The sequence below is a fragment of the Mustela putorius genome, unplaced genomic scaffold (assembly GCF_011764305.1).
Source record: "Mustela putorius furo isolate JIRA1106 unplaced genomic scaffold, ASM1176430v1.1 tig00000545_pilon_pilon_pilon, whole genome shotgun sequence".
Classification (NCBI taxonomy): domain Eukaryota; kingdom Metazoa; phylum Chordata; class Mammalia; order Carnivora; family Mustelidae; genus Mustela; species Mustela putorius.
The window spans coordinates 82,418-108,290 of NW_025421410.1; the positions used below are offsets into that span (position 1 = coordinate 82,418).

The following is a 25,873-nucleotide window of genomic DNA, read 5'->3' on the forward strand; positions in this document are numbered from 1 at the left end:
TGTTGCTTCCTTTGTTCAACAAATCTGGTGCTGGGGTGTTGAGGTCGAGAGGATCCTTTTTTCACTGTATTGCTGGGCAAGCTACAGTCACCTCTCTGAGCCCCTGTTCCCTCATCTGTAAAATGGGGCTGACAATAGCGCTTTCATAGAGTTTTTAGGATTTCATGAGAGAACAAGGCCCTGGGTAAAGGTGACTGTTCCTATTGCTCTCTACCACCCCCCTCCCACCCAACCCCTCTGCTCTAGGGAGACCCCTGCCTGGTCCACCCAGAAGCACAACCTTGCTGGTTGTTGGGGACTGAGCAGGGAGAATGGTTAAAGCCACAGCTGGAACCAGCAATATACAGACTCAGTGACCTTGGACAAGTCCCTGGCACTCTCTGGGCCTCAGTTTTCTTATCTGTGGAATTCAGGAGTTCTACAGGAAAAGCTGAGACAGCAGTGCCTGTACATTTAAGAAGTGCTTACTGTATGCTCCACTCTTCACCTGCTTCTCAATAATTCTAGGGGCCACCCATGTCATCGACAGCCCATTGTCCAGGAAGCAAGGCTCAGGAGGGGTGGAGGGATATGTCCACAGGCACACAGCAGGGAGCAGTGGTGCTAGCTTGAGGCCTGCTCTCCTGTACAAGTAACTTGCTCCCCTTGGGGTGCAAGGTCAACTCTGGAGGGGCTTCTATTCCCACTCCAGCCTTCCCCACTTCACTTCTAGCATCTGTGGGGAGGGGCTCTCCCGAAGGAGCCGCTGCCATCCCAGCTCCACTGAACTCAGCACAAAGGTAGTGACAAGGCCAAGGTTCCCTCTCCACCAAGTCACCAGGTCTGATGGAAAAACACCCCAGAGGCGGCCCAGGTGGGGAGGGTGTTCTGGGAGCTGCTTTGGTTCTCTGGGCCCACAGCCAAAGGGCCACAGAAATGAGATTTGATTCCTTCAGCAATCTGAGCCACTATCATGTGTCTGGCATGGAGCAAGGCCCTGGAGTCAGGTAGAAGAATGGGAGAAGTCACCCCAAATCATGCAAGTGTTTATGCAAGATTTACCAAGTGGACTCTCCTTTAATCCTCACCACCTCGAGTGATCCATGCTGTCATGATCCCCAAGTGACAGATCTGGAAAATTAGGTCCAGAGAAGGTAAGTGATTTGTCTAGGCCACACAGCTAGTTCATGTCGGAGCTGAGAATCAGAATTCTTTACTTTGAATCAGACAATGTATTCTTAGGCATTGACCTTCTAAAGACAAAATAATGCTTTTGATCTCCAAGCATGTCTGTCTTACTATTCATGAATATGCCTCAATTTTCTGTCTTGTTCATTAGTGTTTGCCTAATATCTTCCCCAACATCTTCATCAAAAACATTTATGGGTACTTATATGTACCTATGTTTTTAAATAAATTATCCAAAGTCGATACAGCCTTTGAGTTGTCATGTTAAGTCCATTTACATTTAGTATGAGTACTTATCCATTTTTATATATTTTTACTCAATTTTTTTTGCTATTTATCCTGATGGATTTATGCTTCTATCCTCCTTTCTTCTTTTGGATCGACTCAGTGTAAGTATTATTTTTGTAACTACAACCACTGCACTATTATGGAAGTACACAGTCACTTTTAAATTATTCTTCAAAGTTTAACATGCCAAATTAACTTAAAATGCAAAGTAATGAATACACGTATGTTATTCCAAACAGAATGAGAACACTTCAAATCTGATCACCATACACGTTACTTCTGACCCTACATGTCACTTCTGCTTACGGGTTTGCTTCCAACTTGCAGTTTTCATCCTGGCTTGGGAAACAGTACTTACTTGATGGAGATATCATTTTTGCCTACTTGTATATTTGCTGAGCATCCAGATATCTCAAAATTCCATTCTGAGATCATTCATCTTCAGTTTCTTTAATGACCTCTCCAGAAATCATCTGTTTTTCCCTGTTATTTGAATAAGTGTTTGACCAAGTATATATCTCTGTGTTGATCTTTGGGCTCAGTTCACTAAAGGTGTTATTTAACTTTCTTTGGTTCTACTTTTGCTGATTGTTCTGGGGTAAGTAACACAGGTCTTATCTTTCCCTTTTTTTCTTGACTTGCACCAACATATATCTATACGTAGGATGTTTCTTTTCTTTTCTTTCCTTTTCTCTTCTTCTTCTTCTCTTCTCTTCTCTTCTCTTCTCTTCTCTCTCTCTCCTCTTTCTTTTCTTTCATTAGTGTTGACCTTCTAAAGACAAAATGATGCCTTTGGTCTCCAAGCCTATCTGGCTTGCTATTTATTAACAACATGGAACTTGAACTCATGACCCTGAGATCAAGACCAGAGCTGAGACCAAGATCTGAATGCTTAATTCACTGAGCCACCCAGATGTCCCCACGCATCACTTTTATTTTGGCGTTTCTTTGTTTTGCTTTGTTTGTTTTCAATCTATTTATACTCTGTGGCTTTCACCCTGTTTCCCAAAGCTGAGAAATCATATATTTTTTATCAGATTAAAGAAATGCTCAACTGTTATGACCTCAAATGTATTGTCTCCTCCAGTCTCCCTGTTTTCTCCTTGGAGCCAAATTAGATTCTTAGACCTTCTAATTCAGGCTTTCATATTATTTAAATGCTTTCTTTGAATATCCAATTTCTTTTTCTGCCTGAGCTGGGTAAATATGTCAGAACTACCTTCCATCTCTGTATTTCTTTTTTCCTCCTATCTCTAACCTGGTATAATGAATTGAGTTTTGTTTTGTTTTGTTTTGTTTTTTATTAATTCATTTATTATCAGCATAACAGTATTCATTAATTTTTCACCACACCCAGTGCTCCATGCAATCTGTGCCTTCTATAATACCCACCACCTGGTACCCCAACCTCCCACCCCCCACCACTTCAAACCCCTTGATGAATTGAGTTTTTAATTTTAATTTCTGGGTTGTCCATTTCCTATAGTTCTAGGAGAGTCCTTTTATAAAGGTGTGGTTTTTAAAATCTGGGCATTTTCATACTATATGATTCTTTGACCATGTTTTTAATTCTATGTTTGGTTTTGATTAAAAAAAAATTTAAAAGCCATTTCTGATTTAGGCAATTCTTGACTCTGAAAAACCCTTGGCTAAATAACTTGACAGAAGAATACATGTGAGATCCAGACTTGTCTTGACGTTATCTGGAGACTGTACTTATCTGGAGATCCATATGCTCTATTCTCATCACCTACCTGGATCTTTTTTTAAATTAATATATAATGCCTTATTTGCCCCAGGGCTACAGGTCTGTGAATCATCAGGCTTACATATTTCACAGCACTCACCATAGCACATGCCCCAGTGTCCATATCCCAGCCACCGTCTCCCTACCCTTCTGTCCCCCAGCAACCCTCAGTTTGTTTCCTGAGATTAAGAGTCTCTTTTGGTTCATCTCCCTCCTGATCCCATCTTGTTTCATTTTCTCCCTCCCTACACCCCATAACCCCCCCACCTTGCCTCTCAAATTCCTCATATCAGAGAGATCATATGATAATTGCCTTTCTCTTGATTGACTTATTTTGCTTACATAATACCATCTAGCTCCATGTCATTGAAAAATGGCAAGATTCTGTTTCTTTTGATGGCTGCATAGTATTCCATTCTCTCTATATATCACATCTTCTTTATGCATTAATCTGTTGAGGGACATCTAGGTTCCTTATAGAGTTTGGCTATTGTGGACATTGGTGCTATAAACATTTGGGTGCACGTGCCCCTTTGGATCACTACATTTGTATCTTTAGGGTAAATACCTAGTAGTGCAATTGCTCGGTCGTAGTGTAGCTCTATTTTCAATGTATTGAGGAACGGCCATACTGTTTTCCAGACTGGCTGCAGCAGCTTGCATTCCCACCAACAGTAGGTGAGATCCTCTTTCTCTGCATCCTCACCAACATCTATCATTTCCTGACTCATTAATTTTAGCCATTATGACTGGTATGAGCTGGTATCTCACTGTGGTTTGGATTTGTATTTCCCTGATGCCGAGTGATGTTGAGCACTTTTTCATGTGTCTGTTGGCCTCTGGGATGTCTTCTTTGCAGAAATGTCTGTTCATGTCTTCTGCCCATTTCTTGATTAGATTCTTTGTTCTTTGGGAGTTGAGTTTGAAAAGTTCCTTATAGATTTGGGATACAAGTCCTTTATCTGATATGTCATTTACAGTATCTTTTCCCATTCTGCTGGTTGTCTTTTGGTTTTGTAGACTGTTTCCTTTGCTGTGCAAAAGCTTTTGATCTTGATAAAGTCCAAATAGTTCATTTTTGCCCTTGTTTCCCTTGCCTTTCATGATGTTTCTAGGAAGAAGTTGCTGCAGCTGAGGTCGAAGAGGTAGCTGCCTATGTTCTTCCCAAGGATTTTGATGGATTCCTGTCTCACATCAAGGTCTTTCATCCATTTTGTGTCCATTTTTGTGTGTGGAATAAGGAAATGGACTAGTTTTATTTTTCTGAATGTGACTGTCCAATTTCCCCAACACCATTTGTTGAAGAGAGTGTCTTTTTTCATTGAACATTCTTTCCTGCTTTGTTGAAGACCAGTTGAGGGTCCATTTCTGAGCTCTCTATTCTGTTCCATTGACCTCTGTGTCTGTTTTTGTGCCAGTGCCATACTGTCTTGATGATGACAGCTTTGTAATAGACCTTGAATTCTGGAATTGTCATGACACCAACTTTGGTTTTCTTTTTCAACATGCTCCTGGCTATTTGGGTTCTTTTCTGGCTCCATATAAAGTTTAAGATTATTTGTTCCATTTCTTTGGGGAAAAATTGATGGTATTTTGATAAAGATTGCATTAAATATGTATATTTCTTTAGGTAGCACAGACAATTTCACAATATTTATTCTTCCAATACAAAAGCATGGAACGTTTTTCCATTTCTTTGTGTCTTCCTCTATTTTTTCATGAGTACTTTATAGTTTTCTGGGTATAGATTCTTTTCCTCTTTGGTTAGGTTTATTCCTAGGTATCTTATGGCTTTCAATGCAATTGTAAGTGGGATAAACTCCTTAATTTCTCTTTCTTCTGTCTTGTTGTTGGTGTTTACAAATGCAACTGATTTCTGTTCATTGATTTTATGTCCTGACACTTTACTGAATTCCTGTATGAATTCTAGCAATTTTGGAGTGGAGTCTTTTGGGTTTGCTACAGAAAGTATCACATCATCTGCGGGAAGTGAGAGTTTAACTTCTCTGCCAATTTGGATACCTTTTGTTTCTTCTTGTTATATGATTGCTGAGGCTAGGACTTCTCGTACTATGTTGAATAGCAGTAGTGATAGTGGACATTACTGCCATGTTCCTGACATTAGGGGAAAAGCTCTCAGTTTTTCCCCATTGAGAATGATATTCACTGTGGGATTTCATAGATGGCTTTGATGATATTGAGGTATGTACCCTCTATCCCTCCACTGTAAAAGTTTTGATCAAGAAAAAATGCTGTACTTTGTTAAATGCTTTTCCAGCATGGATAGAGAGTATCACATGGTTCTTGTTCTTTATTTTTTATTAATGTATGGTACCACATTGATTGATTTGTGGATGTTGAACCAACCTTGCAGCCCAGGAATAAATCAACTTGGTTACATTTTAGTTCTTTTATTTCTCCAGAAAGGGATTCTCTAATATCTTCCATGCTTTTTTCAATTTGATAATCATCATTCTGAACTCTGGTTATAACATCGTACTAATGTCCATATTGGTTAGGTCCATAGCTGTCAGTACTGCCTCTTGTTCCTTTTTTGTGGTGAGTTTTTTCATCTTGTCATTTTATATAGATAAGAATAGATGGATGAGAGAACAAAATACTAAAAGGGTAGCAGCGACCTTAGAAATATATACACTAACCAATTCAGAAGAGACCTGCATCCAGGGGAGAAGAAAGGGGGAAAAAAAGAAAAGATATATCTATATCTATATCTATATCATCTATATATTAGATTGGTGAATAGAACAGAGCCACACACTTGACTTTGGGTGTATTTTGGACTGTAAGGAGAATCTACATTCCAAAATTTTAAAGAAAGATAAACTTACATATATAAAAAATAAGGGTAAACACAATGAAGGGGTGGAATATGACTGGAAAGATGAAAATTTAAAAAGATTCTCAAAAAGGAATTGATAAGATAAGAAGTTGGTTGAAAAAAGAAAGAAAAAGAGGAAAGAATGTGATCAGGCTGAAGAATAGAACAAAGCCATGCACTAGATTTAGGGTATATTTTGAGCTATTAGAAGAAATTGTATCCCAAAATTTTAAAGAAAAAAAAACTATGTGTATTCAAAGAATAAGGTTAACTACAATGAAAGGATAAAATATGACAATAACAATGAATATGTAAAAGAATTTTTTAAAAAGTATTGGTAAGGTAAAATAGTTAAAACGTTAAAATAGGAAAGATGAAAAATATAAAAAATAAAATAAGAAAAGAATAAAATTAAAAAATAACTTTGAAAGACTTAATAATCATGGGGAAAACACCATGAATTGTATGTGCTGCTTTCCCCTAGCTCTGGAGTTCCACAGCTCTCGCTGATTGGTGAACTTGGTCTTGGCTGAATGTTCTTACTGATCTTCTGAGGGATAGGCCTGTTGCTGTGATTCTCAAATGTATTTGCCCAAGGTGGAATTGCACTGTCCTTGCCAGGGTCCCACTAAGTAAACTGCTCGGGTTCGGTCTCGGGAGTTTTTGTTCCCTGAACACGTTCTGTAGAGCTTAGGAGGATGGGAATGAAAATGGCAGCCTTTCAGTGTCCAGCCCCATAGGAGCTGAGAGCTTGGGACGCACTCCTCAGTGCACCCTCAGAGAAAAGCAGCCAATCCCTCCGGTGTCCCTGGTCTCTGGCCACACTCTGTGCTCACCCAGCCTGGGTTGAGCATTTCTATCTCTGGCACATGGCCCCATTTGGATTCTCCAAACCCAGACATCGCTGTTCTGAGACAAAATCGGGATGCCTTATAAGGGAAGAAGAAGGCATGGATGAAAGGGTAAGCAATGGCTATAATCTCCACCAACATATTATGGAGTCCTTATTTTTTATATGTGTGGGAATTTCTCAGAAGTGCACTACACATGAATGCAATACATTCAGTAAATGTGGGTAAAATCATAGAAAATCAAAGTGCAACAGGTAGGCAAGAAAAGTTCCCAATTCAATGTGGATTTTTCTTTAAATACTCCAAGATGTATGCTTTTTGTGTGCTTAGGAGATTCTCCTGTCTGTATCAAGGATCACTCAGAGGTGAGTGCTTAATGATACAGGTTTGGGATCATTCTGGTCATGAGGGGTGAATGGCTGTGAATGTTATCAGGTTCTTGTAGCAGTCTGGGGATTTTTGATGCTACAAAACAGTTACTCTAAGAGTCCCCACATGATTGCTGTATTTGGATACAGGGCTATGATTCAGGGTTTGTGATAAAAGACCCTCTTACCCTGTCTGCAACAGCATGGACCTGCTTGGATTTTGATACCATGTTTGAAATATACAGGCATATAATTCTTTGAAGTGTAGGAAAAGAAAGAGTATATATGAAATATATATTTCATATATATAGTATATAGTATATATTTATATATAGTATATTATATAGTATATATTTATATATAGTATATATTATATAGTATATATTTATATAGTATATATTATATAGTATATATTTCATATACAGTATATATTCATATATATAGTATATAGTATATATTTATATATAGTATATATTTCATATACAGTATATATTCATATATATAGTATATAGTATATATTTATATATAGTATATTATATAGTATATATACTTTATAGTATACTATATAGTATATATTTCATATACAGTATATATGAAATATATATTTCATATATACTCTTTCTTTTCCTACACTTCAAAGATTTATATGCCTGCCCCCCAAAATCTATCACGACATAATTGTACATCTCAATGAATTTTCACAAATTGTGTCATCATCCTTCAAATTAAAAAACAAAGACAACCCTCCAAAATTCACGACTGGAACCCAGCACCCCCAAAAGTGCCATTGGACCTCCTTCCCATCATGAACCTCACCCCAAAAGGAACTGTCGTCAACCACTTGCCATTAAAGGAAATCTTGAGTCCTTTTGTGCCTGACTTCCTTTGCTCTATGTTTTGTGAGATTCACCCATGCTGTAGTAGTATGTTCTTAAGGATCATTCTTCCCTAGGAAGGAATAGTGCATAGTTGTTGAAATGTGCTAGAATCTGTTAACATGTTCCCTTATTATGAGCATTTAGAAAATTAAGAGGAATGCTTCTGTGTACATTCCTGATGGAAATGTCTTCTGGGAAACACATTTTTGCATTTCTGTTGGGTGTTTCTCCACCCAAAGAAACACTGGGGCATGGGAGATGCTTGTATACACCACCATGCATCCTGACTAAAGGTTTTCCAGATCTGCACATCTGATGCTCATGGCTATCATAGAAGAGAGTTTGGGTGCTCCCCTGGCTCAGCTGCATTTGGTATTTTCTGATGTATTTAATTTTAGTTTTCAGGGGAATATGTAAAAAGCACATCAAAAGTTCAGATACTTCCAATCAGCTCACACATTCTAAAGATTTGGTGACAAAAAGAAAGGCAATATGGCCAACCTCTGTCCTTGCTGGAGTTATACCTTCGTGTCTGACCCCAAACAAATAAGAATGAGGAGGATTTTACCGGAATTTAAGAGTATTGGAATTTAAGAGTATTCTCTGCAGAAGCACTGGAAATGCCCAAATTCTGAGTATTACACAACTTGGGTACAGAGACAAATAAGAGTTTATAGCACCAGCCTGGTGTCCAGGACTTTTTTTTTTTTTTTTTTTTTTTTTTGCAATTCTTCTTTAAGCTGAGATCCAGTACTGCATGAGCAGTCTCACCCATGTACTCAAAGGTCATCTATACACTTGTAGTTCCCCCAGAGGACCAGGAGGCAGGGCAGATGAAGGGATCCCATCAAATGCCAAATCAAGATTGTCTTTGCCTGGGATAGAAATGTTGCTTTCTTGATTTTTTTTCTCCTTAGCCAGTCTAGTTCCAAATGAAAACCCAGTCATCTCTATTATACAGGTTAGTTAACATTTTCCTTGGAGGACTGGAAGGATAGTCTCTTGCCAACTGATGCTTGTTTCAAGAGGTGCTCAACTATGGGAGTAGTGATTAGAAACTGTGAGTAGGGGGCCTTTTCCTCAGCAGTGATTTTTTTTCCTCATTAAGATTTTTGTAATTGACAAACAAGATGCACTTGACAGATACCTCCTCCAAGAACAATTGATTCTTTTTGGTGTGTATAAGTGTCCTCTAATCTTGCTGATGAATTACCTTCCCTTGAGCACTGTTTCCCATATAATATTCTTTTTTAAAATTAATTTATTTTAAGTAGACTCCATACCCAATGTGGGGCTTAAGCTCATGGGCTCAAGATCAAGAGTTGCGTATTCCACCAACTGAGCCTGGCAGGTGCCCTTCCCATCTGATTTCCTACAGTCAACAGGAGACCAAAAGGATAGACAGGGCATAGCATGACCTGCCCCTCATGGTAGTTGCTTTTCTGTGACTACAGGTGGCCTCAAGAGAAAGAAAGAAAAAATATTCATGGTCTAGGCCAATCACTTGCTGAGGGAAATGATCCAGATGACAAAAATGGTGGGTCTTCCTTGTAAGTTTTCATCTGAGGTACCACCCCAATTTGAGCTCCAGCTTAGTGAAGGCAATGAGGATTGAGAGTGTAGTGAAGGAAAATGATTTTTTAGGTAATGAACTATGCCCTTGTTTCTACAAGCAGCTGTAATCCCTTTAGATGAAACAGGTTTGGGTCATGGGGCCGGGGAGGTGGGCCTATATGTGAATCTGTATGGTGCGATGGTGTGTGCATGTGTGTCTTTCCCATACAACTGTATCCCCTTTATGTAGCAAAATCGCAAGTTCCACTTTTTCAGATAAAAAACACTCATTACCATTGCTTCATGGACATTTATGTGTGTCCTCTCTCTATCCTAATTGACTGCACAGTGATGCCATTCTGACACCATCCACCCAGAGTTACAGTAAGAGCCCACAAGTTGAGGGCAAAATGCTACACTTGACTGCCCTTTCTTCAGACACCAGCCACATGTTGGAGGTCCTGAGGCTACCTGCACTTCCAGAAGACCAGCTACAAATTCAGGGGTTCCCATGACCCACTAGGATTTGGTAATTTGCTATAAGTGATTCATAGGACTTAGGAAAGTGCTATACTGAAGATCACAACTTAATAAAGGATACGCACAGTGCCAGGTCTGGGAGGGTACTGGAAGCAGAGTTTCCACACCCTTTCTGGGTGCAGTCAGGTCATGTTACCCTCCCAGAACAACCATGTGTTTTCCAATGAAAAAAACATCACTGAGCTTTCCTGTTGAATATTTTTATTGAGGTGTCATTTGGTAGGCATGGTTGATAAAAGCTTGGCTATATGAATGTAGTCAATCTCAGCCTGCTCTCCCCTCTCCCAGCCTTTGACCACATTTACCTTATAGAAAAATGAGCACACCTTTCTGAGAATCCTCATTTGAGATAGCATTTCTATAACAGAGTCAGAAATCTTATCAACATGAATATACCCAATATTTGGAGGAGCAAGTGTGGGGTGCAGAAACTAGGTTTTTAGCTCACCTGTACTCCGCAATGTGTTTGACTCTCCATATCGGTGTTGTACTCACAATGCCAGTGAGAGGGCCTATTGCAATGTGGTAGACATGACCTGAAAAATAAAAGTCCAAAGGTAGTGTCCTATTCCTAGAGTGAATTGCCGACATTAATAATTAGTTCAGTGCATTATCTTATTACATGAGCAGAATGTCTCCTGAGGTCACACAAGTTTGCAGGCTTACATTTGTGATTAGTAGGTTCCAAAAGATGGAGTGGTCTCAGCAACCTATGGCTAAGCCCCATCAGGCATCCAACATCTTGAGCTAAGGGTCTTTTCTGAAGAATATGGGATCTCCCACATTGCACGATGCATGTGTTCATTCCTTATCCTCAGCTGTTAGTGCCCCTTCTCTGCATTTGTGCAGAAGTAGTGGGCTATTTCTACCTCTTGGTGATATAGGTGCATTCACAGTTAACCCCATTTTTGCCAGAGGAAGTGACAGCCCAATCCACTGAGTCAGGCACTTCTCTCATCCTCTTCCCCTATTGGGAAGAATTTCATAGTCCCACCAGCATCCTCTGATCCCCCTTTCCCCTAGGTCCACCAGAAAATCAGTGGGGTCTAACTAGTGGGGACACACTCTCTGTGCCCCTCATGTTGACTGTGAGCAAACACTCATGAAGCTGTGTAACCCAGCCCACCATGCTTGCCTCTCCCTCTGTTTCAGACCACCGATGCTTTCATTGCCCATTCTGACTTCCTGTCAAACCACTACTCCTTCTAAGATAATGTAACTTGGCAGTCTAAATTAGTGCAGGAGCTTCATGCTGGTTCTCTTGTCATCCTATGAGCCCCTCTCCATGAGAACTGCAGGAAACATGAACTAGAGAATTTCCGTTTGAGGAATAATAACTAGCTAAGCTAAAGGACATTGATTCCGCCCTTGCAACTGAAGGGCATAAAAGAAGCTTGAAACCTAAAATACCCACAATACCTTTGGTGCTGTTAGAGAAACACACTAAATGGAGGGCAATGGCCAGATGAGTTCCATCATAAAACAGAAATGATTTGTGCATGGGGTATGTTCCAAGAGGAAAAGAAATGGTTAGTCAGTGTGTCTGTGAGTAGGTACACCCTATTTCCTTAGAACTGACTTGGGCATCACATCTCAGGAGCTGCGTGATTCTGTTGCCCCTTCCCCCGAGATAGTGCCCTCTAACAGCTCCTGATTGACCAACAGAGTTGCTTGGCTTTTGGATGGCCTTTTGGGGGTGAAGTGAGAGTTTCCTGTTTAGAATACCACCACTCTGATCAAGAAGGTAAAAACAAATCTACTCCCTGGGCTAGATTGCATGCTATTTGCTCCTGTGTTTAGGTTTGTAGAGTTTCTCTGGTTCTGACCAATAGCCTATGCCTATGATCGGGCAGAAGGACAAAGTCCTATCAGATGGAAGCCCAAAAGGGGGCACGGACCAATGGCATTCACCATGGAAAGTTGAAGAAAGCACTAAAGTAAGACCTGTCAATGTTTCTCAGAAGAACCCCCAACCAGATTGGTATGGTTGGAATTGATGAGTGTATGTACCAATATGCTTGCTGGGGGTGGCCACCTTGCCCCAGGGACTGTAATAAAGTGGAGAGCAGCTAACCCTAGACATATTCCTCTTGCAACTTCTGAGACACAAGATGGCCACAAGAACTGTTCTGTCTTCCAACCAGAGAGACAGAGACTGCAGGTGGGTAAGACATTGCCTCCAGGGGGCAAGAGAGGCAAGTGGATTGCACTGGACCAATATCCATGCATACTAATGGGAACAGGCCCTGACTCCAGATCAGCTGTCTGTACCAGGTGGTAGATCTAAAGGCTCGGAGGATGACAACCCCCAGTCAACGTTCCACACAGGATTCTTGGACAGAAACTTTGTACCAACTCTCCAACCCCTTTTCTTCCCACTGTGTGGGCTCTGGCATTCTTCCTGATACCCATTTAGCATGTCCAATTATATGGCTTGAAGGGCAGATTTATGTGCCTTCTGCTTTACACTGCCGGGTGGGGGAAACATTCACCAGTCAGACACATTATCCATCCCCTAATACTTTGCCAGGTAAAATAGTCACAGCCTGCATGAACATTCCCATTGTCAACCAAACTTTTCACCTTAATCTTATCAATATTTGCATTTCTAGATTCCCTCCATTTAACTGTAGGCTTCCTGTGTATGGTCTCACCAACAGATTTTGGTATGACAACGTTCCTGGGATTCCCCTTGTCAAGGAGTCCAAGAAACCTCTTCACCCCTCAACCATTCCAACTGCTCATGGGCACAAGCTTTTGGTTCCCCAGCACAGCGTTGAGCCAAGATACACTGGCCCTTTTGTCAATACTCATCTGGATAAATCTGCTTGACCATCGCCCCATCCAACTCAATGTTGGGCTTCTCCTTGTAATCTTTACCTTTGGCTTTTAAATTTCATCCGTACTGGATTAGATGGAGGGGACAGGCTTGGTTGGGGACCTTAAATGTTGGAGGACACCAAAGAACTTCTTTCAGTGTTCCATTCAGAAGTCTTCAAAAATGTACCTTTGCTTCAACCCCCCCACTAACATCTGCTTTATTGATCCCATTCCTTAAAAGCCATGTAAAGATTTCCATTCTGCTGAGATGAATCCCTTCACTCTCTGATTCTCAGCATTTGGGGGGTAGGGTAACATCTGAAAAACCTGTAAGGGGAAACTGAGATGGGTTAATCCAGTAAGTCATTTTGTCCCCTTGCTCAATTTCACACCAGTAAAATTTCATGGTTTTCCCATACAAAAGGGGTATTTTAATCACAACAACTAGCATATCCTGTACAAGGGGATTATTCCAAGGATACACTTCCTGGTCATCATAAAGCCAGGACAGCTTCGCTTACATACAAAGTCTATCAGTTGCTTCATCCAAGATGTACCCCTTGGCATTTATAGGGGGCAGTCAGACAGTTCCCTCCTTCTCAGTATACACAAACCATACAATGCCTTTTGTCCAGTCCCTGGGCTTGCTGGTTGCCTCAGGAATAACCTGCAGTTTGTCTGACCATGCGCAGCATCTGCAATTGTTCCATAGTGAGATGTGGGTCCTCTATGGACCCAAACATGCCCTCCCACACTGTAGCCTTCAAAACCAAAGACACAGCCCCAAAATGAGTCAGTCTCACATCCCATTTCAGTAAAGGCTTGCTGGGGAACTGGTGATGCCCATCCATAAATGAGACAACTTCTTCACACTCTACCTCCTGGCTTTGGTAACTTCTTGGTTTTGTCATTTCCCCCAAGCTGGACTCACTTTACTGTAACCAAAGGTGTTAGTAGCAGTAATCTGTGTTGTCCAAGCCTAATACTTCATTTGGAGGAAGACTTGTGACTGCCCGAAATCTGACCTTGGTCTGGCCTTGAGGTCTGACTCAGCACTTTATTTCTAGCTCCACTTGGCTATCAGTGATAACCATGAACAAGGGATTGCTTCCTTAACATTGTTCTCATTATTTTACATTTCCTTTCCATTTCTAGTGGGCCAGCTCCCTAGGAGTTGGGTCCATCACTTCCAAATTCTGTTACTCTACTTTCCTTTATAACTTCTTTTTCTTTTTTTAAGATTTTGTTTATTTATTTGACAGACAGAGATCCCAAGTAGGCAGAGAGGCAGGCAGAGAGAAAGCAGAAGGGAAGCAGGCTCCATGCTGAGCAGACAGCCCAATGTGGGGCTCTATCCCAGTACCCTGGGATCATGACCTGAGCTGAAGACAGAGGCTTAACCCACTGAGCCATGCAGGTGACCCTCCTTTATAACTTTTAATATACAGAAATGACTGAGGTACAGCTGCTGGTCAGCATCATGGCTGACCTTCTGAGTACATAGGAATCAAAGGAGACTCACACCCCCACTGTCATCCCTTCTCTTTCCAAACCACATGTGTCAGTGAGTCAGTTCTTCTCAGGAACCTTGCATTTCTGATGCCATATATTCCATTGCCCCCCAAGTTGGCATACTCCTATATGATTCTGATGCTGACCACTGAGTTAGCACGAGATCCCACAAGAGAAGGGCAGGGTCCCCCACATGCCTGTCCTCATATCAGTCACCAGATGCAATTTGGGGATTCCTTAAGCCACCCATATTTTTCTTGACAGACTGGCTCTATATTCAGAGGTTCCCACAGCCCCTCAGTTTCACCAATTCCCTGGAACTCATTCTTAGAACTAAGGAAAGTACTATACATCCAATTTCAGAAGATTATAAAGTACACACCTAGATTAAGACTAGAGAGGGTCTCTAGCCTTCTCCTCCCCCTGAAGGTCAGTTTGGTTCAAAGTTACAACCATCTGATCTATACACGTGGTCTTTTGCTGCCTCGGGGCCCACGATGAGCCACCTCACTGGTATAATAAAGGCAACCTTATCACTTAGGGAATGCCACAGACTTCTGAAGTTCTGTGCCAGGAATCAGAGATGGAGACCATCGAGAATAACCATCACACTGAGGTCATGTACATCAAGTTTTATTGAATTGTAAACTTTCATTATGTACAGCATACTGTATGCCAGTAGCCCTCAATAAGCCAGGGAAGAAAATACCATCACCACCCAGGAAAATGTTCAAAGTGTTCTAAAAGGACAAAATGGGGTCTCACAACCCCCTGTCAGCCTTGAAATAGAATGGCTGGTTACTTTACAAGCACAATGGGTTTCTTCAGGAATAGCAGAGGAATTGCACCTAGGGACAAGCAAGCAATATGAACCCTGGGAAAGTACAGAGAAAAAAGAAGAGGACTGCTCCCCTAACAGGAAGGAATGGATCAGGTAAGCAGGCTATTGTAGAGAAAAGCTCATTGGGGTGACCTGGGATTTCCAGTGTAGTGGCTTTTCATTGGCACAGTTGTAGCAGTCTCATCAGCTGGGCTTTTGCCAGGGGAGGAGAAAATCTTCCTTCATCTTGCTGCTGGGCTTCTTTCTCTTCCTGAAGGGCCTGCAAAGGGCTGCAAGGAGACCTCCCTCCTCTGGGCCACCAATTCCATCTCAAGTGTGGTTTCATTTATTCAGATGCCATCTCTATTCCTGAGTCAATAACCACTTCATTTTGTAATAAATCTCAACCCTGAGGAGGCCTTTATGTTGCCCTTGTGGCATTTTGGTGGATCATATAACAAGTAAAGTCTCTCAGGCTGTAATTATTTGATTTACGAGAAAGACAGGCTTGAGAATGTGGGCAAATTGTGCAGAGCTGCATGACCAGCAAATGGGGAGTTAGGCACTGAGACAAGGTCCTTTAACCCCAACTCCCATGCATCTTCTCCCATGTTTCTACCACCTGGGAGGTGGAGGAGAGTCTAAATTTCTACCTTGGATTTGGCATCAGTAATACTTTTATGCCTTGTTCCTGATCCTCCTCCTGTAGGATGCTCGCCAGCCCGGAGACTGCAGTGATCCCAGAGTCCCTGTTCTGTCAGATACCTCAGCATTAAAGGGATATTTCCCCCACTGATACTTTCCTTCTGCCCCTCCTCTGTTCCCACACCCTTTTGATGAAAGGAGCCTCAGAAAGAATCCTCCCCCCCTCTTAGCTGAAGACCTGGGGTTAGCTGGCCCTAGGGGCACCCCGAACCAGGCCCAGTTCTAGAGGGAATTTGAGGAAAAGGAACCTCCAGGCCAAGCTGGCCCTTTTCCATTCACCTTTCGACCAACAAGGTCTAATATGTTGCCCTAGAAAGTGCTGCCAAAAGTAGGAAATGGCCTTCCCATGTGGAAAGTCTGTCTCCAGCCCTGGTTTCTGGGCAGTGGGACAAGAAACACTCTGTCAGATGAAGAGAGAGCCCCAAGGTCTTCTTAAGGGACTGAGCCTCTGGGTGGGCAATTGGCTTCCCACCTGGGGGGATGAAGGGGAGGTGACATGTTGCAAGGCCAAGGGAAATCAGTATGTGATGTGAGGATGGCCACTCATGTCCTTGGAGGTCCTACCAGATGAAACAGGTTCTTGCCTTAATTCTGTACACCTTTGCAAGGGAATGAGTCAAGGTAGTTCTTTTACTAATCACAACTAGAAAGTGAGGCAAATTATGCCTTGGGCCCTTTGGATCAAGACTCTTATGTGAAACACGTGCTCTTTAAATTGAAATCAATTTTCCCACAGGTGTCAGTATTTCCTGCATGTAACAAAAAGATGAGACAACTTTGTTGAAAACAACACTTTATTTCCCCCAGATCAAGCTGCTTGTCACAAGGAATCCTTCATCTCTGCATCAATTTCCCTGGGTGCTTAGGGGACCCAGGCTGTGAGTGATTGTTAAGAAATGAGTGATACCAAAAGCAAGGGATCTAGGAATCCAGGAGAGCTGTCAAGTGAATTCCATGGGAGAATGGGCAGGTGGTGTCCAGAGCTGTGGACTAGACCTTAAGAGGGAGAAGACACAGAGGGACAGAAGGAAGACAGAAAGAGCGCACAGGCCACATGAGTGTACAGAGCGGGGACGAATTCCATGGTGCGACGGTTGGGAGAACCAGTACAGCATCATCGCTGGAGCCCAGCCATGGCCATCAGCACAAGGATTCAGACACAGCTCTGAGAGAGTACACCTTCTGCTCCAGACCCAGGGCATGAAGCAAAAATCTCAGTAAAGTGGGTCCAGTGAATTTCATTGTTTACTGTGCATACAAGAGTGACCCTGACACTATCCTGTAGTCTGTTAAGTAAGCAATAGCCTTCTGTCTTAGAAGATAGAAGTATGTTATAGCCTTCTATCTTTAAAAAACAACAACAACAAAAAACATCCATGGAGCACTGTGTGTGGTGCAAAAACAATGAATACTGTTATGCTGAAAATAAATTTAAAAAATAAAATAAATAAATAGTATACCTCATATTAAGAAAACAAAATAAAACAAAAAACAATGAAAAACAAGGTCCGTACTTTATATAAAGAACACTCTGTTGTCATAAAATGCTCATCATTATATGATGTCCCAGTAAGCTGCAACCCACAATCACAGATCAGTTTAATAAATACAACAATAGAGAAAACGTTTGAAATATTGTGACAATTACCAAAATATGACACAGAGACATTGCAGCAAATGCTGTCAGAAAAATGGTGCCAATATATTTGCTCCACAGAGGGTGCCAAAACCTCTGTCTTTTAATAAATGCCGTATCTGGGAAGCACAATGAAGCTGAGGCTCAGTAATCCGGGGCAGGGCTCCGTTTATGCTTCTTCTAAGTGGGAGAGAGGCACGAGGCAGGTGTGACTGCTAGACTGAGAATGGCAAGGACATCTTCCCAAACGTCTACAGGGAGAAGCATCCTTCCTGTTCCGTTGTCATTCCATCTACCATGACATTCCAGACCCTTCCCATCCTGGAAAATTGGCTAGAGCCAATGCACAGGAGACAGGCCTGATATGGGCTAGCAGGAACAGACCACAGGGTCTGGCTGGAGACAGAAGACCCTGATTCCCATTCTCCCTTAAGCCAGGAGAGGGATGAGTTCAGATCAGGCTCTTGCCTGGACCGGGGAATGGAAAGGCAGGATCCTTCGGACAGTTAGGAGGCCCCTGTCTGCTCTCTGCTGCTCTCATTCCATCCAGCACAAATGTATGGGGTCCTGCTCGTCAGCTTTGCTTACAAGGGGGCCCCTGCTGAAATTCCTTTAGGACCTGGGTGTTGACCTTCCTGTGTGAGTGTCCCCAGGGCCTGCCATGCCTGGCATGGGAGCAGAAGCCCAGGGAGAATCTGCAAATGAACGATCAGATCAGGCCAGGAAACACCTCTGCAGGAACCCCCAGACCATGGAGGTCACATCTTCTTTGTGTTTGGATCCTAGAACTGTGCTATCCAGGGGCAGCTGCTAGCCAGACGTGCCCGCTAATGTTTAAATTAACTAAATGAAGTTGAACATTCCCATTCCTCATCACACCAGTCACAGTTCAGGTGCCCCGTAGTGCATGCTTACAACACAGAACATTTCCATCCTCACAGACAGCTCCCCAGGGCACCTGTTCAGTCTAACCCAGACTGTTTCCACCACTGTTGGGATCACAGGTTAATTTGTGCGCAGGTGAGAGCTATCGTGATCCTGTGGAGAGAGGGATGTGTCATATGAAGGGCATCCTTCCTCTCGCTGAAGGTTAGAAGCTGTGCTCAAGGTCTTGTTGAAGGGCTCTGACTCCAGGGAGCCCAGGGCAGGTCTGAGGGTCTGGAGGAAGAGCAGGTGAAGCCGGGTGAGCCAGCCTGGCCTCTGCTGGAGTAGCAGGAACGAGGGAACCCATCTCTCTAATAACCTGCTGCTTGTACTTATTTCTCTAATGACTGGAGTGTAGACAGAAGAACAATTCGAGCAGCAAAGACTAAGACACCCCAGGTTGGAGCACTCTCAGCCACATGCCATGCGAGAAGGTTCAGGAAGCAGTCAGATTACACCTGTGGCATGGAGACTGAGAAAGGAGCTAGGAAATCAGAAAAAGGAAATGGCCCAGGGTCCCTGGGTGGCTCAGATGTTTAAGCCTCTGCTTTCAGCTCAGGTTATGATCCCAGTGTCCTGGGATAGGGTCCTGCATCGGACTCCCTGCTCGGCAGGGAACCTGCTTCTTCCCCTCCCTCTGCTGCTCACCCTGCTTGTGCTCTCTGTCAAATAAATAAATAAATTCTTTAAAAGGAAATGACCCTGAGAGGAGTCAAGATGGCGGAGAAGTAGCAGGCTGAGACTACTTCAGCTAGCAGGATATCAGCGAGGTAGCTTATCTAAAGATTGCAAACACCTGCAAATCCATCGGCAGATCTAAGAGAAGAAGAACAGCAATTCTGGAAACAGAAAAACAACCACTTTCTGAAAGGTAGGACTGGTGGAGAAGTGAATCCAAAGCGACGGGATGATAGACCCCGGGGGGAGGGGCGAGCTCCCGGCAAGCGGCGGAGCAACGGAGCACAAAATCAGGACTTTTAAAAGTCTGTTCCACTGAGGGACATCACTCCAGAGGCTAAACCGGGGTGAAGGCCACGCAGAGTCAGCGTGGCCACAGGTCCCACAGGGTCACAGAAGAATCGGGGGTGTCTGAGTGTCACAGAGCTTGCGGGTATTGGAATGGGGAAGCCGGCTACAGAGACAGAGCCGACAGTAAGCTCACAGCTGGGGGTTACCTTGAACCGGTCGCATGCTCGGTGAGCTGGGAGCCCGGCCGGAGGTCAGGCAGACGGGAGTAACGAGGCGCTATTCTCTGAGGGCACACTGAGGAGTGGGGCCCCGGGCTCTCGGCTCCTCCAGGCCAGAGAACAGGAGGCCGCCATTTGTATTCCCGTCCTCTGGAACTCTACGGAAAGTGCTCAGGAACAAAAACTCCTGAAAACCAACCTGAGCGCATTACTCAGCCCCTGGTAAGGGCGGTGCAATTCCGCCTGGGGCAAAGACACTTGAGAATCACTACACCAGGCCCCTCCACCAGAATATCAACAAGAAATTCAGCCAAGACCAAGTTCACCTACCAAGGAGTGCGGTATTCAATACCAAGGAGAGCAGCAGAATTCCAGAGGAGGAGAAAGCAAAGCACAGAACTCATGGCTTTCTGCCTGTGATATTTTTAGTCTTACAGTTAATTTAATTTTTTTCTTTTTCATTTTTTTCTCTTCTTCTGCTAAAATTTTTTTTTAACTTTTAAGCTTTTCTTTTTTAACGTTTTTTAACTAGTTTATCTAATATATATATTTTTTCATTTTTATATTTTTCTTTATTTGTTTTCTTTTTTTAACTCTTTTCTTTTTCTTTTATATTCTTTCTTTCTTTTTGAACCTCTTTTTATCCCCTTTCTCCCCCCTCATGATTTGGGATCTCTTCTGATTTGGTTAAAGCATATTTTCCTAGGGTTGTTGCCACCCTTTTAGCATTTTAATTGCTCCTTCATATACTCTTATCTGGAAAAAATGACAAGGCGGAAAAATTCAACACAAAAAAAAAGAACAATAGGCAGTACCGAAGGCTAGGGACCGAATCAATACAGACATTGGTAATATGTCAGATCTAGAGTTCAGAATGACAATTCTCAAAGTTCTAGCCGGGGTCGAAAAAGGCATGGAAGATATTAGAGAAACCCTGTCGGGAGATATAAAAGCCCTTTCTGGAGAAATAAAAGAACTAAAATCTAACCAAGTTGAAATTTAAAAAGCTATTAATGAGGTTCAATAAAAAATGGAGGCTCTCACTGCTAGGATAAATGAGGCAAAAGAAAGAATTAGCGATATAGAAGACCAAATGACAGAGAATAAAGAAGCTGAGCAAAAGAGGGACAAACAGCTACTAGACCACGAGGGGAGAATTCGAGAGATAAGTGACACCATAAGATGAAACAACATTAGAATAATTGGGATTCCAGAAGAAGAAGAAAGAGAGAGGGGAGCAGAAGGTATACTGGAGAGAATTATTGGGGAGAATTTCCCCAATATGGCAAAGGGAATGAGCATCAAAATTCAGAAGGTTCAGAGAACGCCCCTCAAAATCAATAAGAATAGGCCCACACCCCGTCACCTAAGAGTACAATTTACAAGTCTCAGTGACAAGAGAAATCCTGAAAGCAGCCCGGGAAAAGAAGTCTGTAACATACAATGGAAAAAATATTAGATTGGCAGCTGACTTATCCACAGAGACCTGGCAGGCCAGAAAGAGCTGGCATGATATTTTCAGAGCACTAAACGAGAAAAACATGTAGCCAAGAATACTATATCCAGCTAGGCTATCATTGAAAATAGAAGGAGAGATTAAAAGCTTCCAGGACAAACAACAACTGAAAGAATTTGCAAATACCAAACCAGCTCTACAGGAAATATTGAAAGGGGTCCTCTAAGCAAAGAGAGAGCCTACAGGTGGTAGATCAGTAAGGGACAGAGACCATATACAGTAACAGTCACGTTACAGGCAATACAATGGCACTAAATTCATATCTCTCAATAGTTACCCTGAATGTTAATGGGCTAAATGCCCCTGTCAAAAGACACAGGGTATCAGAATGGATAAAAAAACCAAACCCCTCTATATTTTGCCTCCAAGAAACTCATTTTAAGCCTAAAGACACCTCCAGATTTAAAGTGAGGGGGTGGAAAAGAATTTACCATGCTAATGGACATCAGAAGAAAGCAGGAGTCACAATCCTTATATAAGATCAATTAGATTTTAAGCCAAAGACTATAATAAGAGATGTGGAAGGACACTATATCATACTCAAAGGGTCTGTCCAACAAGAAGATCTAACAATTTTAAATATTTATGCCCTGGGGCGCCTGGGTGGCTCAGTTGGTTGAACGACTGCCTTCGGCTCAGGTCATGATCCCGGACTTCCAGGATCGAGTCCCGCATCGGGCTCCCAGCTCCCTGGGGAGTCTGCTTCTCCCTCTCACCTTCTCCTCTCCCATGCTCTCTCTCATTCATTCTCCCTCAAATAAAAAATAAAATCTTAAAAAAAAAACCTTTAAATATTTATGCCCCCATTGTGGGAGCAACAAATATATATAAACCAATTAATAACAAAATCAAAGAAACACATCACAATAATACAATAATAGTAGGGGACTTTAACACTCCCCTCACTGAAATGGACAGATCATCCAAGCAAAGGATCAGCAAGGAAATAAATGCCTTAAACGACACACTGGACCAGATGGAAATCACAGATATATTCAGAACATTTCATCCCAAAGCAACAGAATACACATTCTTCTCTAGTGCACATGGAGCATTCTCCAGAATAGATCACATCCTCGGTCCTAAATCAGGACTCAACCGGTATCAAAAGATTGGGATCATTCCCTCCATATTTTCAGACCACAATGCTCTGAAGCTAGAACTCACCCACAAGAGGAAGTTTGGAAAGAACCCAAATACATGGAGACTAAACAGCATCCTTCTACAGAATGAACGGGTCAACCGGGAAATTGAAGAATAATTGAAAAAAATCATGGAAACAAATGATAATGAAAACACAACGTTCAAAAATCTGTAGGACACAACGAAGTCAGTCCTGAGAGGAAAATATATAGCGGTACAAGCCTTTCTCAAGAAACAAGAAAGGTCTCAGGTACACAACCTAACCCTACACCTAAAGGAGCTGGAGAAAGAACAAGAAAGAAACCCAAAGCCCAGCAGGAGAAGAGAAATCATAAAGATCAGAGCAGAAATCAATGAAATAGAAACCAAAAAAGAATAGAGCAAATCAACGAAACTAGGAACTGGTTCTTTGAAAGAATTAATAGAATTGATAAACCCCTGGCCAGACTTATCAAAAAGAAAAGAAAAAGGACCCAAATAAATAAAATCATGAATGAAAGAGGAGAGATCACAACTAACACCAAAAATACAAACTATTATGAGAACATACTATAAGCAACTCTATGCCAACAAATTTGACAATCTGGAAGAAATGGATGCATTCCTAGAAACAAACTACCACAACTGAACCAGGAAGAAATAGAAAGCCTGAAAAGACCCATAACCAGTAAGGAGATTGAAACAGTCAGTAAAAATCTCCAAACAAACAAAATCCAAGGGCCAGATGGCTTCCCGGGGGATTTCTACCAAACATTTAAAGAAGAACTAATTCCTATTCTCCTGAAACTGTTCCAAAAAATAGAAATGGAAGGAAAACATCAAAACTCATTTTATGAGGCCAGCATCACCTTGATCCCAAAACCAGACAACGATCCCATCATAAAAGAGAGCTATAGACCAATATCCTTGATAAACACAGATGCGAAAATTCTCACCAAAATACTAGCCAATAGGATTCAACAGTACATTAAAAGGATTATTCACCATGACCAAGTGGGATTTATTCCAGGGCTGCAAGGTTGGTTCAACATCTTCAAATCAGTCAATGTGATACAACACATCAATAAAAGAAAGAACAAGAACCATATGATACTCTCAATAGATGCTGAAAAAGCATTTGACAAAGTACAGCATCCCTTCCTGATCAAAACTCTTCAAAGTGTAGGGATAGAGGGCACATACCTCAATATCATCAAAGCCATCTATGAAAAACCCACTGCAAATATCATTCTCAATGGAGAAAACCTAAAAGATTTCCGCTAAGGTCAGGAACATGGCAGGGATGTCCATTATCACCTCTGCTATTCAATATAGTACTAGAAGTCCTAGCCTCAGCAGTCAGACAGCAAAAGGAAATTAAAGGCATCCAAATCGGCAAAGAAGAAGTCACAGATGATATGATACTATATGTGGAAAACCCAAAAGACTCCACTCCAAAACTGCTAGAACTTGTACAGGAATTCAGTAAAGTGTCAGGATATAAAATTAATGCACAGAAATCTGTTGCATTTCTCTACACCAACAACAAGACAGAAAAAAGAGAAATTAAGGAGTCAATCCCATTTACAATTGCACCCCAAACCATACGATACCTAGGAATAAACCTAACCAAAGAGGCAAAGAATCTATACTCAGAAAACTATAAAGTACTCATGAAAGAAATTGAGGAAGATCAAAGAAATGGATAAATGTTCCATGCTCCTGGATTGGAAGAATAAATATTGTGAAAATGTATGCTACCTAAAGCAATCTACACATTTAATGCAATTCCTATCAAAGTACCAACCGTCTTTTACAAAGAAATGGAACAAATAATTCTAAAATATATATGGGACCAGAAAAGACCTCGAATAGCCAAAGGGATAGTGAAAAAGAAAGCGAAAGTTGGTGGCATCACAATTCCGGACTTTAAGCTCTATTACAAAGCTGTCATCATCAAGACAGCATGGTACTGGCACAAAAACAGACACATAGATCAATGGAACAGAATAGAGAGCCGAGAAATAGACCCTCAACTCTATGGTCAACTAATCTTCGACAAAGCAGGAAAGAATGTCCAATGAAAAAAAGACAGCCTCTTCAATAAATGGTGTTGGGAAAATTGGACAGCCACATGCAGAAAAATGAAATTGGACCATTTCCTTACACCACACACGAAAATAGACTCAAAATGGATAAAGGACCTCAATGTGAGAAAGGAATCCATCAAAATCCTTGAGGAGAACACAGGCAGCAACCTCTTCGACCTCAGCCGCAGCAACATTTTCCTAGGAACAACGCCAAAGGCAAGGGAAGCAAGGGCAAAAATGACCTTGGGATTTCATCAAGATCAAAAGCTTTTGCACAGCAAAGGAAACAGTTAGCTAAATCAAAAGACAACTGACTGAATGGGAGAAGATATTTACAAACGACATATCAGATAAAGGACTAGTGTCCAAAATCTATAAAGAACTTAGCAAATTCAACACCCAAAGAACAAATAATCCAATCAAGAAATGGGAAGAGGACATGAACAGACATTTCTGCAAACAAGACATCCAGATGGCCAACAGACACATGAAAAAGTGCTCCATATCACTCGGCATCAGGGAAATACAAATCAAAACCACAATGAGATATCACCTCACACCAGTCAGAATGGTTAAAATAAACAAGTCAGGAAATGACAGATGCTGGCGAGGATGCGGAGAAAGGGGAACCCTCCTACACTGTTGGTGGGAATGCAAGCTGGTGCAACCACTCTGGAAAACAGCATGGAGGTTCCTCAAAATGTTGAAAATAGAACTGCCCTATGACCCCGCAATTGCACTACTGGGTATTTACCCTAAACATACAAATGTAGTGATCCAAAGGGGCACGGGCACGTGAATGTTTATAGCAGCATTGTCCACAATAGCCAAACTATGGAAAGAACCTAGATGTCCATCAACAGATGAATGGATCAAGAAGATGTGGTATATATACTATGCAGCCATCAAAAGAAATGAAATCTTGCCATTTGCGACAACGTGGATGGAACTAGAGCATATCATGCTTAGCGAAAAAAGTCAAGCAGAGAAAGACAACTATCATATGATCTCCCTGATATGAGGAAGTGGTGATGCAACATGGGGGCTTAAGTGGGTGGGAGAAGAATCAATGAAACAAGATGGGATTGAGAGGGAGACAAACCAAAAGTGACTCTTAATCTCACAAAACAAACTGAGGTTTGGTGGGGGGAGGGGGGTTGGGGGAAGGGGGGTGGGATTATGGACATTGGGGAGGGTATGTGCTTTGGTGAGTGCTGTGAAGTGTGTAAACCTGGTGACTCACAGCCCTGTACCCCTGGGGATAAAAATATATGTTTATAAAAAATAAATTTTTTTTAAAAAAAGGAAA

The 25,873-nt window shown here is 41.9% G+C and overlaps 1 protein-coding gene across 3 annotated transcripts in view; it reads right to left on the minus strand.

Moving 5' to 3' along the window:
• LOC123392382 (translation initiation factor IF-2-like) overlaps window positions 1-25,873 on the minus strand; it is a 74,763-nt gene that overhangs the window by 8,706 nt on the left and 40,184 nt on the right. For all 3 annotated transcript variants that reach the window (XR_006607105.1, XM_045081217.1, XM_045081216.1), the window contains exon 2: window positions 10,681-10,768. Coding sequence is in view for 2 of the 3 variants with exons in the window: in XM_045081217.1 (XP_044937152.1) it covers window positions 10,681-10,768 (88 nt within the window). In the remaining variant the exon portion in view is untranslated. The remainder of the gene's footprint in view (window positions 1-10,680; window positions 10,769-25,873) is intronic.